Source organism: Nylanderia fulva, unplaced genomic scaffold (assembly GCF_048542155.1).
Source record: "Nylanderia fulva isolate GAGA-0341 unplaced genomic scaffold, ASM4854215v1 Scaffold26, whole genome shotgun sequence".
Taxonomy (NCBI): domain Eukaryota; kingdom Metazoa; phylum Arthropoda; class Insecta; order Hymenoptera; family Formicidae; genus Nylanderia; species Nylanderia fulva.
In genome coordinates this window covers 2,042,868-2,060,967 of record NW_028190325.1, presented here as the reverse complement: position 1 = coordinate 2,060,967, position 18,100 = coordinate 2,042,868, and the positions used below count along the sequence as shown (strand labels likewise).

The 18,100-nt window shown below is 34.3% G+C and overlaps 3 protein-coding genes across 5 annotated transcripts in view; 1 reads left to right on the top strand and 2 right to left on the bottom strand.

Moving 5' to 3' along the window:
- Positions 1-459: 459 nt before the first annotated feature.
- On the bottom strand, positions 460-6,385 carry scaf6 (SR-related CTD associated factor 6). The gene is made up of 8 exons (XM_029309839.1): positions 6,171-6,385; positions 5,260-5,430; positions 3,996-4,644; positions 3,849-3,920; positions 3,137-3,533; positions 2,662-3,065; positions 1,986-2,351; positions 460-1,812 (listed from the first exon to the last, which is right to left on the bottom strand). The coding sequence occupies exons 1-8, from the start codon at positions 6,187-6,189 to the stop codon at positions 1,518-1,520; spliced, it is 2,373 nt and encodes a 790-aa protein (XP_029165672.1). The 5' UTR covers positions 6,190-6,385; the 3' UTR covers positions 460-1,517.
- Positions 6,386-6,688: 303 nt separating this feature from the next.
- eIF3g1 (eukaryotic translation initiation factor 3 subunit g1) lies at positions 6,689-8,915 on the top strand. Of its 2 annotated transcripts, XM_029309840.2 has the most exons (4): positions 6,689-6,841; positions 7,308-7,382; positions 7,811-8,263; positions 8,386-8,915. In XM_029309840.2, exons 2-4 carry the CDS (start codon positions 7,361-7,363, stop codon positions 8,796-8,798), a joined length of 888 nt encoding a protein of 295 aa, XP_029165673.1. In that variant the 5' UTR covers positions 6,689-6,841; positions 7,308-7,360; the 3' UTR covers positions 8,799-8,915. The 2 variants fall into 2 exon arrangements, with proteins under 2 accessions (XP_029165673.1, XP_085339737.1); XM_085483611.1 differs by lacking the exon at positions 7,308-7,382.
- A 938-nt stretch (positions 8,916-9,853) lies between these two features.
- Positions 9,854-18,100, bottom strand: part of Dbx (homeobox protein Dbx) — a 41,295-nt gene continuing 33,048 nt past the window's right edge. For both annotated transcript variants that reach the window (XM_029309848.2, XM_085483609.1), the window contains one exon: positions 9,854-10,921. In XM_029309848.2, coding sequence (XP_029165681.2) covers positions 10,679-10,921 — 243 coding nt within the window. In that variant the 3' untranslated portion in view covers positions 9,854-10,678. The remainder of the gene's footprint in view (positions 10,922-18,100) is intronic.

Below are 18,100 nucleotides of genomic sequence, written 5' to 3'. Positions count from 1 at the left end.
ATATTAATTAATTTGTCAATACATAGCGCAATAATCTAAGTAAGATCGAAAAGATCGATTTCACTGTTTCATTCAAATGACATGCAATGATTAATAAAATTTTTGCTTGCTGTTGCATTATATAAATTAGATCATAATTTAGATATGAATTTTACACATAAAGATTAATTGTCATAACACTAATTTTACAAGGATAAGAAGAAATTATGCAATTATGTTTGCAGATTTTTAACAAATCGGCTTAACATAATATATAAAAGTAAAAAAAAAAAAAAGACAATTTATATAAAATGTAAGAAAACAACTTATATAAAATAAGAGATTATAGAAAGAGAAACAAGTTGAAAATAAAATATACGACGATATATCTTGAATGTAAAATTATTTCATATTATGCATGTAGGGTTTATCGTTAAAAATAACGAGTGTAGAGAAGTTTTTATGAAATTTTGATAACCGTTTAGATTCTTGATAAGAATATATTTAGTACAAAGAAGACGAGTGTGGAGGAGTAACGATGGCGAATGTTCGCATTCGCTTTCGTAATAAATGTACAGCATTTATTTTTGAGCTATCGTCGTGTATCCAATATAATCATTTGTTAACTTATTAAATACAAGTATTCTTATCTCACATGTTTCTCAAGTCCATGCGACGACGGCACGCAACAACTTGCATTTTACGTTTAAGTTACGTAGCATCCTGCAATATGTAAAAATGGAACGAAATTAAATTGTTACGCGCGAAACGTGGTTAAATTGTCAACCTGGATCCAAGATTTAGCCGACAGACGTTGACGTTGCGCGCTTGAATCCTTTGAATCTTCACATAATCTTTTGTACCAAATATCTTTATACTTATAACAGACTCAATATTTAATTCATTATGTACGGATGACATTAATTTGAAATAAACTCTAATTATATCTGTAATTCTACATCAAAAATGTACAATTTTGCCTCATGTAAAATTCATAAGTATTGCCTAGGTGGCATTCAAATTGTATAGCTGCTAATAAAACTAACAACCAATGTGGTTTCAGCGTAAAACAATCAGCGTCCATCTATTGATTATTCAAAAATCAATGACAAGCGCAATGGGGATTCAGGCTTAATAAAAAAACAACTGCTCCGATGTCAAAAAAAGTGCGATCGATTTCCTCTTTTCTAGGTTTTCCGCTATTCAGTTGTTTTCCTATAAACTAAGATAATTCTCATATTCTTTTTCATTATTTTCTCACTAATTACAGAACCAGATTAGAGCGAGAAAACAAACGAGAAATAGAGCGCGTGACATTTTTCACTGGAATAAGAATGAGAATTAAGAGGAAAATCACAGAATAGAGAAAATCGATTTTATATCGATCTTCGAAGTCAATTCTCATAGACGATTCGCGTAAATGCTTCTGGAACTGTGAATGAACTTTCATCATAGGATTTGTCTTTAAATCTCTCAAGATATATTTTCATTCCCAGAGCACCGCGAACGTTCAAACTCCGCATTTCATCGAATCACGCTCAATCACGGTCCCCTCTTTCCTCGGCTCGTTCCTCTGCCCTGGCTTTCATTCTGGTAATAAATGCCTGGCCTTTGTTTTTCCGGAAGGTTTCGTATGGATCATTCAAATTGATACCGACTCCTTTATATTGATCGTTTTTATCGCGAATTTCGCCCCCGGAAATAGGTGCCTCAATACCCTGCTCATTAGCACCAAGACCCGCACCACCCCAACCCATCTTCTTGAGCAATTGATGTCCTTTATTGCTTTCGTCAAGACTGATCTCTTGCGGAGCTTTGCTATAGGTGGAACCACTGAACGAAATTTTATGTACAATTAATATACAATTAATTTACATTTAATAACAAGAATCGTATAAAAGGACAGATAAAAGATAGATATACAAAGAAAACATTCCTTATCTCATTTACATTGCTGTGATAAAAGATAAATAAAATATAAGGAAATCATCACATGTTATACTCACAGAAAACTAGGAGGAGTTGGACTTCTATCCTGTCGATCCATTCTTCTTTCGGGGCTACGATCTTTATTACTGTTCCTCCTCCTTCGACTTCTATTAATGTGATTGCTGTTACGACTGTTGCGCCTGTGATTAGCCGCAGGCGATCTCGATCTACTTCTGCCTCGTGATCGCGAACGCGATCTACTGCGCGACTTACTCCTGTAGCGTTTCTTTGGCGGACTAGGGCTCTTGGATCTCGGCCGTAAAATTGGCGAAGGAGATTTGGATTTCTGTCTAATCCCGGCGACAATATCCTCTTCCTTGCGCTTGCGAGCAGCATTTTTCGCTTTGTAATATTCGTATAAACCTAATTTCTCCCATCCGTCACTGCAAATATAATCAGAAACTTCATTTATAGAAAATAAAAATATATAACAAATTATATTTTATATATATACAATATATATGTCTTTTTCTCGGTTACATTTACCTTTTCAAACTATATTTAAATACATATGTATAATGATATATATATATATATATATATATATATATATATATATATATATATATATATATCATTATACATATGTATTTAAATATATGTATAAAATATATAAGATATATAAAATATATAAGATATATAAAATATATAAGATATATATATATATATATATATATATATATATATCTTTACCTATCTCTAGGGGAATCATGATTTGGAGGCGCGTAAAACGCTTCCACAGCTGCAACTAAACGATCATTCGGCGGAGCCGGTGGTGGAAGTCTTATCGCATCCGGATCCAATGGTTTATATTCACCATCTTCTAGTTTTATCAGAGGTACCATCAAACCAGCTGGAAGCTCGAAATAAGGCATACTAGGCATCAAATCCTCTACAGAGGGTTCGTGAATAACAGGTGGCGGTCCAAAACCTGGTGGTGGCTTCGAAAAATCCGGTAGGGGCACGTTGCTGAATGGCGGCGGTTCGTTCGATGGCGGAACGCCCCAACCTGGTGGTGGTTGACTGAAATTCACGTCTGTGGCCATCGTACCGGGAGGACCAGAATGACTAGGTGGTATCGACAAGTTCTGCTGATTCTAAACAGATGAGATTTCGATAAATATACGAAAAAAAATATTTTAGTAGAAATACGAAAAGGGTGCTATACCAGAGGTGGCGGCGGCGGCGGCGGTGCTTTCAGTTGCTGATCTATTGCCATCTTTTGTTGCTCGATATTCTGAATTTGTCTCAGTGCGTGAGTGACAAACGCTTGATGCTGCGCCTGATAATTATCGAACGTCTGTTTCGTCGACGCTGTAATTGGAGTAATCGCAGTGGCATGTTGCGCTACCAAATTAGCCTGGTACTCCGACCAAGACGCGCTCGGTTTTTTCAACTTATCTATAATCCCTTCGTCGAAATAATTATTCTTTGACTCCCACAAACTCAACAGTTTATTCAGTTTATTAAGTTGTTCCTCGGATGCTGCTAGCGAAGTGTTACAGAACATGGGAACAACAACACTTTCCATCGCTTTTCGCAAATCCATAGACTTTTTTCTTGCACTGAAGAAGTTTCCAATTAAATATCTTGTGTATGTGACGATGTGTTATTTTAATTTATGATATATTATCACTTAATATTATAAAATTGAAACTATAAATTAATACAAATAAATTGAAATAATTGGAAAATTTTAGGAATTGAAAGCAATTAAAATTTTCAAGCCACTTGAAGAAACTATAGAAATTTTTGGGGAAATTTATCGTAACTATAGACATATGGGAATTAAAATAATACATTTGTAAACAATAATGACAATTGATTAATTGGTTTGTGGGGATATATCATATATATGATACACATATATTTATACTAACCAATGATGTAAGACGTCATTTACTAGGTAAATAATATGTAGTTTATGACTAAAAGTCGTCCCTTGAATTACTCTGAAAAAAATATTTAAATATAAATAAAAAATCATATATATATTATATACAAATTACGTATATGCCTATACATACTTTTTCAACAAATGATCTGCGACAACTTGATTGCTTTGTGGAGTAAGTGAATTTTGAAGTATCCAGGCTTTTCCTGCACTTATGCTATCCTTCGTGCAACTATCGATGATCGGTTGTAGCACCGTGTCAAACGCAGCCAGATCTGTGTTCGTATTTTGCGCACTATTTTGCAGAGCCTGTTCCTGTGCCTGCCTCACTGCGTCCTCTACTCTTCCCTGCTGCTGCGCCATCAATGCAGCGTGCTGCGCAGCCAAATTCTGTTCTGATTGTCTAACTTGTTCCTGCAACGTCGTCTGCTGCGATTGTAGATTCGCCAACTCATTCTGCAGCCACGCGGGTGGACCCGCGATGTTAACTGCTTGCGCGACTCCGGCGATCGGCGGATTCACACCTCCCATGGCGCCAGAAACCGGTCCGATTGGCGGCCCTGCATTTCCCGGCCCTCCGATCTGTCCAGGCAAAACGGGACCGCCCTGACTTCCGATCCCGACCACCGGGTTTATGCCATTGTTTTGTGTACTCAGACCGGACGCAAGATTGACGTTATTCAGTGGCTGCGAGACGGCGTTTGCGGCTGTTTGCTGCTGCTGCGAAACGTTTAAACGTGGGTCTGCATTTTGCATTGGATTTATTCCTTTTTGCTTTAAAACTGTAAACGAATGACGGTAGATTATTGTGAGATGCTTGAGTCCTTTTCAATCGATATTTGAAAAATGTGTATACAGATAGCTCGATTTTTTTTTTCTGCCGAGTCTTATCTTCTACCGATGCATATAAGAAAATTCTTGGGCATTTACACGAGAATAGTATCAGAAAATGCGGTAAGTCTTTTGGGAGCACTATACTCTTTTTTTTCCTTTCTTTAATTTCTTTTTCTATATTTTGTACGAGGGTATTATAGGGTATACACTATTTTGTACAGTGGATCGTATTTTCCACATAGATTGAAACGATGCATCGACAATGTACTCCGTATTAGATAAACTCCAGCAAGAGAATCTTAAAACTATATCTTCGCAAAATTGCCATTGCCAAAGAATGCAAGATGTTTTTAGCATAAAAGCATTCTGCTTAATAAATAGCAATCCCAAAATCTTGAAAGAAAGACTGTTTTCGACGAATACATTTTGTACGTTTGCAATGATGAAATCAGAGACCTTGTATCATTTATTAAAGTCATTCCTTTGTTCGTTGTATTAAGTATAACCATTTTCTTATGCTTCTCAATCACACTGTAGCTGTTAAGGGGGTATATCCCACTTACTGGCTTGTTCTGTAGTCACTTTGTATTGATAGTAGTTGAAGTGCTCCCCCCCAAACAGGAAACCAAACTTCGGGTTGTCCTTCTGCTTGTTTTTTGTCATCTGCTCGAACTCTGGTCCATTGCGAGCGACAAACTGTGCCAGTTTGTCTATGATGTTCCGTAACTCTGTGTCTGGATGTTATAAGTAAAAACAACAAGAATTAGAAATCCAAATCTAATGAAGAATTAGAATCTATTATTTATTAAACACAACTAATGTAATGAATTTATTTTATACTTTGTGTTACTTTGTGGTCCTACAGAAAATCATACATTCATGCTTAAACACACACTTTCTATTAATAAAATAATTAATTAACCATTCTTAAAATTAGCAAAATAAAATAGTAGAATATATATGTTTTATATATATATAAATATACATAAAACTGTAGTATACAATTACTGTGAACAAAAATAGATATTTATGTATTTCAATACAAGAATAAATTGTGATTATGTCCACTTACATGGACTCCCATAGCATACAGGCAAAGGCCATTGTATAAATTATAAGAAATCTCTTTATTAACTCCTGCACATGCTCATTTAAAATTCAATGAATGTAGAATTTGTATAACTTACATGTAACCTAATAGAAGAGAATTCATATACTAAACATATACCTAGATGTATACATTATATTCCTCTGCTCCACAATTTAAATAAAATTATAAGATGCAAATAAAAAGGATTAATATACTCAGGGCGAACGCGTGAGAACAGGACGCGAAAAAGTGTGCGTATATGTATATCTATGGTGTGCGTATGGTGTGTAGTATATATATGTGTGTGTGTGTGTGTGTGAGTGTGTGTGTGTACGGAGAGCGCGCAGGGACCGGAATCGGCGAACCTCGCGACAGCGTGCTCACCTGCAGGAGCCTGGTCCATGTTGGCGGGCGCTCGATTAGTGATGTCCTGTCAAAACTACCCGTCAAAATGTTACGTGCTCACTTGCTCGGTCGTCGCCTCGTGTGCAAACCGAATATTGTTTTACGAAACATTATTTTTTCACTCACGACGGACCCGACAACGCGCTAAACGTCGCCATTACGATCTCGCGGCGGCTGGCAGTGTCGCCAACTTTTCCACCTTACCAGATCTCGAGTCCCAACATATGTTGAATCTGGTGACATTCATGGATACCCAATAGCAGAACTTCTTTCCTAAAATTTTTTGGTTAGTGATACGATTGTCACTAAACAAATACATTAATAAAATTATAAATAAATAATAAATAAATATTAATAATTACAAATAAATTATAAGTTATTAATAAATAATAATAATAATAATTAATAAAATAATCATTCTCCTATTGGTTATCGGAATTCTAGGGTATTTAAATCCCGGTGTGTTTTATTGTGACAGCAGTGTTCGAGGATTCGCAAGAGAGAGGAGGCATCGCCTTCTTCCATCTTGATTTCTGCATCATTCCACATGGATGTGTAGACATACGATTGTCATCGATAGTTTACGCTTTATTTCGTTTATTTCATTGTGATTCTGTATTGAGCCTGTTTGCTGCGAACGTGATTTTACGGTAAGGCGTTCGGTGTCAAAATTTCTTTCCTCGAAGTGATGTTTTGTTCATCTTTGTGTTTCTCGTGTCAAATCTACCTGTAGTCAGCTGTGTCGACAAAATTTATGTTTTCCCTTTTTCTTGGCTCTTTCGTTCACACAATTTTTTAATTTTTATTAATAACAATGATTAAAATCGAATATAAATCGTAATTTCTAGGATTTTTTAAATTGCTGATATGCATCATATTATAGGTTAGATTATATCCTTACTTTATAGAGATTTCATAAAGAGAGATAGAGCCTTTTTGAAAAAAGAAATATTTTTATCAATTCTGGAAAAAATTATTGCATTTGTTAGTAATTAGTATTAAATTAGCTCAGTAGAGCTTATCTATTAAAAAAATATGACAGATGAAATACATTAATATTTTTTTTAATATATTGCAAATATAGTACTGTATAATTTTATATCTAATTTGTTTCAGCATTTGTGTACATTTTCTGGCTCTAATAGTGTTTCATTTATTATAAAAATAAGATGACTGACAGGTCTTTAACGGGTTAAGTATAATTAGTACTTATGTAGGTGTTATGAATGTGAAATATTCAATGTGTAAAACATCAATACGATTTCATTTCTAAAGTTAAAATTAAGATTTTCTAAAATAAATGTGTTACAATGAATATTTTAATCACAATTAGCTTTAAATATTAATTTTTTTATTAATAGGTAAAAGTTTGAAATTTAAAGTTTTTTTTATTTAAACACTTATTTTAATTCTGTTGTTTAAATAAACAAAAACATTTTGACAAACAATTAATTGAGATTTATATTTAAATAAAATGTTCAACATATTTATAGAGAAAAATAATCAGAATCTTAATATTTCAAAATTTGATGTTTATACATATTGCACACACATTTATTTTGCCCTTAAGAATAACACTTAAACATGCACTTAAATGTATAATATTATATAACTTACAGAGATGCCAGTTGCACAATCCGAGATAAAGTCCAGCTGGGCTGATGAAGTCGAGGAAGAAGGAGGAGCGTTGCCTGCACCATCAGAAGTCTATGAAAATGGTTTCAAAATCCTTACCGAGTACAAATACAATCAAGACAACAAAAAAGTCAAAGTCGTGCGTACTTACAAAATAGAACGGCGTATAGTATCGAAAACGATCGCAGCACGCAAAAATTGGGCAAAGTTTGGTGATTCCGTCGACGACAGGCCGGGACCCAACCCAGCTACTACTGTCATCGGTGAAGATGTCTTTATGCAGTTCATATCTAGCAAAGAGGAAGAAAACAAGGTAGAAGAAGATTCCCTGGACAAATTGAAGAGCATGGGCGATAAAGGTGTTGTCAAGTGTCGTAATTGCAATGGTGATCATTGGACGTCCAAGTGTCCCTACAAAGATACTGTTCTCGCTGGTGGTGAGTCATATTTGTTTTAGGCTGAAAAACGCTAAAATTAAATTAAATTTATTATTACATAGAATTGAATATATAATTTTTTATTGTAAAGCTGATTGTTGAAAATCTTTATTTTATTTTAGGAAAAGTACCGGATGACAAGAAACCTCTCGTTAATACTGGGGTACCCGGTGCAATGGCCGAGCTCAAACCACAGGGTGGCAAGTACGTGCCACCCGGCATGCGCGATGGCGGCAACAAACGCGGTGACTCGATGCAAATGCAGAGGCGTGACGATACAACCGCCATCCGTATTTCCAATTTATCGCAGAGCACGACGGATGCTGATTTGGATGAGCTTGTGAAGCCTTTCGGTTCTGTGGTGAAACAGTTCCTTGCCAAGGAGAAGCTATCTAATCTCTGCAAGGGCTTCGCATACGTACATTTCAAACACAGGGCCGATGCCGCACGAGCGATCGCTACTTTGGATGGCTATGGTTACGATCATCTTATCCTGAGTGTAGAATGGTCGAAACCGCAAGCTCAAAATAACTAAAACAATTCAAAATTATATGCAGACTGCTATTCACTTATTGAAAGAAATTTCTATGAAATAGAACTGTATTTGTACGAAATTGTACACATTCTTATAATATCAGAAATAAGAAGACAATAGTAGTTCATATTCACTACATTTAACTCTAAATGTGAAATTTGGATGATTAATCAGAAATTTTTATTATATATTTGATTAATATATATGTTATGTGTGTATAAATGTTGCATTCACCAACGTAAAATGCAAATTACAATTTACATAAGAATCTACATATTATTCAATTAATAAGAATTTTAATATTTCATCTTTTTGCTATCATATTTAGTCTTGTTGCTATATATTCACTATATGTATATAATAAATATTGTAAATATTACTCTATATACTTATATATATATATATATTTATTTAAGTGCATAAATCTTACAATACAAAAAAAAATGAAAGCTTTTACTTTTATATTCATACGTCATGTATCCACTCGAAAATGTTATAAATGTAATAAATAGAAATTTTCGTTTTACGTTGGTTATACATATATGTGTGCGCATATATGTGAATCGCGCACATGTCTATACATTGCGTATATAACATTCGGTGTTTATACATATACCACAGAATTAAATAATTAGCATAAAATAAAAATTTATATTTATCACATTTAATGTTGAATGTACGTGACTATACACAGACTAAATTTTTTATCATTTATTTAATATGCTGTAAGATTTATGCACTTAAATATACATAAGTATATAGAATAAATATGTATACACAATATTTACTATATACATATATAACGAATATATAGCAAAAGAATAATAATATGTATTGAAAATCTTATTAATTAAAAAATATATTATAAATTTTTATGTAGCAAATTTATATCTTTAATTTCTATATATTAATTATTCAGAATTGCAAAAATCTAGCATAATGAAAATTATTTACCTTTAAAATTTGCGGAATCAGGATGATAAGGAAGGATGGAAAGAAACGATGAGTTAGACCTGGAATTTCATTTATACATTGATATTAGAAGTGTAAATCACTTAGCATATAGACAGTTTTATTTCAATATATTACATAGATTATATTGAATCACAATGAATGTAATTACATTTGGATTTGGCCGCGCGATCACGGTCTATGAATAGAGACTTAGGTACATATTTCCGGAATCGTAACGTTACGTCTAATACAACCTTATACAATGGCTTATAGAAGACTCCTTGAAGGTACATCCATCGCTAATTACAATATAATACATCATTCGTCGTATCCTTTTACTCAGGACCAACAACACATGCTGCTATCGAAGAATAAACCACAAGTAATATAAGATGAAAAAAAATGTTGAAGACAATGACCATTAGAGATAATTGAAGATTCGTCACTGAAAATTTAAGAATTAAATGAGACGAAATATATTAATGTAAAGTCGCATTCTTTTCGTACAAGGAATTTAAAACACTCTGCAATAATCCAATCATCTGCAAATATAGTCGTAAAAATTGGCCAGCTGAAAACATGTACGATTAAATTTAACAATTAACTGTCTTCAACTTGATCAATATTTTGCATAATTATCGACGTAAAATAAATCCGTGCTGTAATACTGATTCAAAAAGAGATTAAGAAGAGATGTATCTGCTTTCATCTCGGTAATATATAATCGGTATTGAAACTGCAATAATATACACATAGTAAAAATGAAAAATTTAAACTCTGAATTTATAGATACTTTAATTTTGTCAAATGCCTACCGAATCTGCATTTTATTTAAAATTTTTCTTTTGGTCCAGCCGGTAATCTCGGTTCACAAATGATTATGAGCTATCGCTACTTCAGAATGCTGGGTACAGCGGTGTGCTTTATCACGTGACGTTGATCTCTTCGTCCTCTTCGTTCTCCGTTTGTTCCTCGGGCCTTTGAGGACTCGTGAGCGGACTCACGTCGCTCAGATCCATCCTCGGCCTATCCCCATCGGCGTCGCTCAGATCCGGATTGGGATTATTCTTGTTCGGTAACGTCTGTTCGCGCGAACCGCCGGTTGCCAGCAGCTCTCGCTCCTTGCTGTTTCGCCACTTCATGCGTCGATTTTGGAACCAAATCTTCACCTAGGAACACATTAATCTATTAGTCTTTGCAGTGAAACCTGTGATTTAAATATGATAAAAGATATTTCATAATTTTGGGAGCCTTTTTAAATTATTATTTTATATTACAGATTATTAATGTACAATCAATCCAGTTAACAAATTTTTTTCAATTACATTCACTTCTGATACTTTTATTTCATCGTCCAACAAATAGTATATAGTAGTAATAGTTTAAGTTTTAGAGGTCGACTGCTTAATCAGGATATATCCCCAGGAAAAACCTTGAAAATTTGGTATCCTCCACGGAATTATTTTGTTCTACCTTTAAAACCTTGAAAAATCAGAGCATTCTCGTGAAATTTAATTGGCATTCAGAGAATTTTTAAAAAATTGCCCCTTTGATATCTTATTTTTATTCAGCACTTGAGAAACATATGTCTAACATATCCATTTGCAGTATTTAAATTTTTATTAAAATTTTATGTGATTTTTTATTGACAATCTATTTTCAGTAGCAAGATCTCTTATATATGTTTCATAGAAAATTGTTCAATTTTTGAATAGGTAATATTTAAATTAGTACTCTTTATTTATTCAATAAATAATTTAAATAAATTAGTATTTCTTAAGAAGTTTACACAAATTATTTTTATCTTACATTATCGTATATATTTTTAGCGTTTAGATAATATATATCATACTTTAGATAATGATATATCATACTTTATTATTGTCCAGATTAATTTTATAATTAATAAATATTAAATGCTAGGAAAACTGCACTCTTGATAACTTTGCACAATCGTATGGATAGAAAAAGCATTAGAAAGCACATACAATAAAAAGAAATAAAAAATATGCATTTACAAATTTTCTTCATTTACTTGTGATTTTAAAAATTAGAGAGTTCTCAGGGAATTTTAGAAAGTTTGATGAATAGACACCCTGTTAATAGAAAATCGAATCCTTAATTTATAATTACAATAATATTATTCCTTAAATGTAGTAATTATACAAGATTTTTGACACATTTATCATAAGTCCCGCAGAAGGGTGTAAGAGGGTGCATTTGTCCCCCCTTAGAATTAATAAAAAAAATTAAGCATTTGCTCTGCTTTTAAACACTGGAATTTATTTACATACTTCATATAAAAAATAAAAATAAGAAAAAATGTTAATTTAAAGAATTAAGAAATAACAGGAAATAAGAAATAAAAAAAGAATTTTAATCATGCCCCCTTCTGGAAAAAATTCAGCGGACGCTCATGGCACTTATGTATTGTATAATATATATCTCGTGAATTTTGTAAAGAGGGATTACTGTACGAGATGATGTATTTCACGCGATACATATAGTATAATCAAGGAAGCCCTGTTACTTTCCTATGTTAAGGAACAGGCCAACGTCAAACACACCCCGAGCATCCCCGAAAGTCTCTCACCCTCGTTGCCGTCCGCCTCGTCGCCCCATTAGCCACTTTATTATACGCGTTCTACCTTAAGTGAATCGTTGACCTCGGACGCAGATTGATCTACGTAAACTGCTTTCCGAATTTTCATTCGTCGTCGCCGCGATGATGGTGTGCACTTGACACCATCCGGACTCACCACCACCATCTTTTCGGCTGATGTTCGATAATTCGCAGATGTTCTCGCCGAATGAACGTTCAGAAATGAAAACCACCTTCATTTAAAGACTTGCTCTCGAGAGATCCGTTTTATTTGCACTTTTTGCTTCCGAAGTCTGAATACAAACTCATCAGGAAACGGAATCAAACATTTGGCGCATCAAATAATGAGATAAATACACGTATAAAGAGTGAACATTTCCGTGGAAATTTGTCATGAGATGACAGTTTGAAAAATAATTCGTCGCGCATCTTTTAATACAGAAATGATCACACGGGAAAAAAAATCAAAATTAGCCGAATAACATTTTAAAATGATTTCCACCAATTTTTTATTCACTGTATAATAACGTTGTTTGAATTTTCTATAAAAGATTAATTTTGACTTCCAGGAAAAATAATAAACAGAACCGATAACTGATTTGTTCGTATAATAATGGTACCGTCGTGCAATATGTTTTTCGAAGATACATGAAATATGAAATAATTCCATTCGAAGGATGGCGCGAATAATATTGTTCACTTTGAGTGATGCGCGCATAATTTAGCGGTAACGTTCTCGAAATACAATATTTTTCACAATATGTTTCGCGCGCCGATGGGTGGGCCGAGGGATGACGCGGATAAAATTTTCGACACTTTCGTAACGTGTATATCTTATTCGGTATGCACGCACGTATGCACACACGTATATATGCATATGCATCCGGGCGCGGTGCGTGCGTTTGACACCGCGCGCCATCATTAATACCGGCTCTCGACCTAGAGAGAGAGATTGAAATTTAATGTAATTTATTATTTTTTAATATATCCCAATGAAACGTTTTACGCGGATATTTTCGATGCGCCCGACCAACCCCCTTCTCACCCCCCTCGAGCCGGTCACTCGAGGGGGTTGGGAGACGCGGGTGTGTGCGCTTGACACCGCGCGAGTTAAACGCGGGTTTTGACGCGTTAATGTGTTTTTCCGCTTTATAACGAGATCGCCGGGTGTATCGCCGCGTATTGAGAAAGAAGTCACGACCATAAGCGCTCGTCGAGAGCGCTACGGGGTTGTTTATGTTATTCGCAAAAGCGCGGACGCGCGCCGCGATCATAATCGCGTCATTAATTGCAAAGCTCTGTATTCATTAAAGCGGCTTCACTTTATTCGACCCCTTTTAAACATTAGCTCGACTCGTTCGCGTTTAATTAAGTATACTATGTGCAAGCGTATATCCAACGTTGTGATATATTGAATGCAGAGGTGTTAGGAATAATTATTATAGAATCTGCAATATTCTCAAAACTTCTATGTGAAGAAGAAAATGACAATTTCAAAGTGACAATGAGAAAAAAGATTTTATCGAATTGGAATATAATACCGAGATTTTTTCTATTTTATAATTGCTCTGAAAATGCAAAAAAAAAAAATGCATATTAAAAACATTATTCATTATAAAAACGATAAAACAAAAAATGATCTGAACGATATTATAGACATAATTCTTAAAAGTTGAACAATAGAGAGAATCGCGATATCTATTTCTTATCGATCCCGTTTTGTTATATTTATCGCGAATCATTACGAAGGCTCTCTCATTAAGTACGAAATGAGTAATAAAGCGATTAACGTATTCGTATCAGCGATACGTCCCGGCATCATTATAGACCTCACAACGCGACACTAATAATTCTATCAATTACATGATTCGTTTTATCGGTGTAACGCGCTGACTCGCCGCTCGACCAATTGCGTGTCAATAATATTTGTAGCATTTATACCTAACGCTTGTAATATTGCAGAATACGCGTTTAACCAGAAGTCAATCACAGTTCACACGCATGTAGTGCCGAAATCAATTCATCGCGAATTACGGTGAATTTGATTGTAGTTGCTGATAGAAATCCAAATACCAACGAAATATTTCGTAACAAATATTAAATTTTACTAGTGATGAGATAAATTTCCCAATAGGTATTTAAAAAATATTAAAAAAATATACATACCGAATGAGAATGATAATTAATATTTTTAATGTTATATATTTTTCATCTTTAAAATATTCTGATAAAATTCTACAATTAAATTAACATTATCAAATAAAAATTATTCTAGCCAAATAGAAATTAAAAATTTTATCATCTATTCCGTACACCTATAAAATTTAATTTGCGAGAATTTTTAAACTTTTCCACAATAAAAATTTTATTAACAATAAAATTATAACTCTTATACTTATCGTTCCTCATATCTGCCTTAATAAAACATGTTTTTTTTTCAAAATCTCGTTAAAGAGAAATCAATCTTTAAATTCCAAGTATCTATCATTGGAAACTAATAGCGATGATTCATTTATTCATTTGGGACGATCTCTCTTATTGAAAGATGAGATAAAAATATGCAAATTTATCTTAGATTTAAGATGAAGATGATTTTGCTTTAAATATATCTAGATAAAAGAGAATAAAACTATATTAGCGATTCATCCAGATAACATTATTATTAAGACCGCTTATGTAAAGTTATAAAAAAACGTAAATCATAAAAGGAATATAAAAATATATTTATATTTTTATTTCTAAGTTTCGATCGCTTACTGCTCAAGTTCTGCTACTTAATAATAATATTCAACACTTTTTTCATCCAGGATTCAGATATAAATAATACACATTTTGATTAATATCTATCTAAAGATAAGATGACACGAAAACTTCGTCCGGATGACCATCTGTATAATTCTATTTCGAGACCAGCAAACACTGATTTCTAGCGCAACGTCAAACGAAAAACGTCATATTAAATAAACAAGTTAACAAACGGCTGCGAAACGGCGGGTAATTATACACGTCGAACGTTATAACCCACACACGGGGTAGACTCTAAAAGGTGAGAAAGTTGTATTCGTCTGTGCGACGAATTAATTCACCTATACTCCAGCCCCGCAAATTTTCATACGCCGGGATGTATGCGCTTGACATCATGTAGACCCTAACGATCTGACGCGCGCTAATACACTCTTTAGCTCTAGGGTGTTATCCAGACGAGAGACTCTGTGCACCGTTGTTGACCGTTTACTACAACCCCCTCGAACCTGTGTCCGACCGATATCGTGCGCGCGCGTGTGTTTGCGTTACCACGTAAGTGACGCGTGCAATTTTAGGATTATATCTAACTCCCTCGTGTCTGGAAGCGATAATTAATGCATTCGCTCGACTCGAATATGGCTTCAAACTTTTCCACCGCGACCGCATGTTAAATTACCTTTCAACAATACGATGTATGTACCTCGTGTTCTCCTACACGGATTACTACGCTAGAAAGAATTGTTTCGCGTTCAACGTTTGAGAGAATAACGATGCATTTTTCGAGATTATAGCGTGCAAATGTTTTTAACAGTCGAATAATTCTATTAAAAATATGACAAAAAAATAAGAGAGCTTAATAAAGATGGAAAAGAAAGGGTTTTTTGATCATGTTACTTATGATATGTTTCCGAATGAAATAATGAAAAAAAAACGCAATTTTGGCGCAAGATGTCGAGATCGCAAGTTTTCCCTACCAATCTCGCAATATCAGAGTTAAGAACGAGATTAAGCACACGGGGATGAACGGACAGGGCGACGAAATCGGTAAAACGGCGAGCAATTCAACTTCGCCGAAAAGCGCGCGGCGGCAGCGTTCTCTCAGGACGGAGGTGCTTTGTTACTTTTGTTAGTTCCCGGTCTGCCTGCCGCTGACGGGACAATCAATCACCGCCGTCTCTCGGTAAACGCAAAACGAAAAGAAGGAGAGAGAAAGAGAGAAACGAAGGGGAGGGGAAAAAAGAGAGAGAGAGAGAGAGAGAAGATCGAAAGTAAAGCCCCGCGGTTTCCCCACGTTATGTATGCGAGTTGCCAGTTTATGCCGCACGTTTCGAGAATTCGAACGAAATCGGTGATTTAAGTGGTTTCTCCCGAATCCCCAGGGTTTATTCGAAACGCTCAAAAGGACATTCGAAAATTGAAATGAAGCGTAATTTATGTAATTTTTGGGGAAATTTGACACTCTGTCGTGCGGCTAAGAAAAATTGAAACGGGAATTTCAGATTTTATTTTGTTCAAATTTTCATCGATGTATAGCTGTCAAATTTATCGACGCATATATATGCGTGATGAATCTCACGAAAAGGACCCTCTCACTTCGAATTTCAAGCACGCTTCCTCAGAAAATTCAGCTGCAAGTGAACAGCGTGTCGATTTTAATATCCTCTCCCTCGGTTGTAAAAAAGTACGATCTAGCTATAATCCATAATAATAAATAATACAAAACGCGTTAAGAATTCAACGTCAATAAATATTCTTCAACTATGCAGGGTAAAAGAATATAGATATAGAAATATACCTAAATGAGAAAAAAGATCACATTGTTTTATCTCCAAATTATATCGTGTAAATTTAATCTAAATAAACGTGATGTTGAAATATTTATTGACAATAAATCTAGTAAAGAACTATATTATAATATCGTTAAAAATAAAAACTATTTATTTAAACAATCATTACAAAAAGATATCATTTTTATTTAGCATCGAAAAATTTATCCTCATTATCCCTATCATTTTCAAAAGAAATATAAATTAAACAATACATTAGAATAGTGAAGAAACAATCTGTGATTGCTCCAAAATTTCCCCGTATTTTCGTAGTTAATTATTTCACACATTTTGACAGCACAAAGATTTTAATTGGCGTTAAATTCCGGAAAATGAGATGACGCGTCAAAGCGAGAACTAATCGCTTATCTCCAATCATCCCCCTAAATTACAAGCGATCGGTGTAGGATCGTTCATATAATTTTTATTTAACGAAAAATTTTTCCGCTTCGTCCTCATTATCGCTATCAATTTCAAACGAAATAAAAATTATAATACATTACAATACATTAGAAAAGTGAAGAAACAATCTGTGATTGCTCCAAAATTTCCCCGTATTTTCGTAGTTAATTATTTCACACATTTTGACAGCACAAAGATTTTAATTGGCGTTAAATTCCGGAAAATGAGATGACGCGTCAAAGCGAGACCTAATCGCTTATCTCCAATCATCCCCCTAAATTACAAGCGATCAGTGTAGGATCGTTCAAATAATTTTTATTTAACAAAATTTTATTTAACGAAATATTTTTCCAGCGTTATCCTCATTATCGCTATCAATTTCAAACGAAATAAAAATTATAATACATTACAATACATTAGAAAAGTGAAGAAACAATCTGTGATTGCTCCAAAAATTCCCCGTATTTTCGTAGTTAATTATTTCACACATTTTGACAGCACAAAGATTTTAATTGGCGTTAAATTCCGGAAAATGAGATGACGCGTCAAAGCGAGACCTAATCGCTTATCTCCAATCATCCCCCTAAATTACAAGCGATCGGTCCACCCTAGGATCGTTCAAATATCGCTATAGTCTCTAGGATCGAGCATAACGACGACATCCGAAAGGCGTTATATAGAGTGCGCGAGTGGGTAATCGTTAAACGATTGGCTGCGGCCTGTCTCTTTCTCTCTCTCTCTCTCTGTCTTTCACCCTTTCTCCTGGAGGAACC

Coding starts and splice junctions, on each gene's coding strand:
- scaf6 (XM_029309839.1), bottom strand. Junction 3,066..3,136: donor CGCCGCCGCCGCCACCTCTG/GTATAGCACCCT, acceptor TCATCTGTTTAG/AATCAGCAGAACTTGTCGAT. Junction 1,813..1,985: donor CCAACTCCTCCTAGTTTTCT/GTGAGTATAACA, acceptor AATTTCGTTCAG/TGGTTCCACCTATAGCAAAG.
- eIF3g1 (XM_029309840.2), top strand. CDS start 7,361: ATGACTGACAGGTCTTTAACGG. Junction 7,383..7,810: donor GACTGACAGGTCTTTAACGG/GTTAAGTATAAT, acceptor TATAACTTACAG/AGATGCCAGTTGCACAATCC. Junction 8,264..8,385: donor AGATACTGTTCTCGCTGGTG/GTGAGTCATATT, acceptor ATTTTATTTTAG/GAAAAGTACCGGATGACAAG.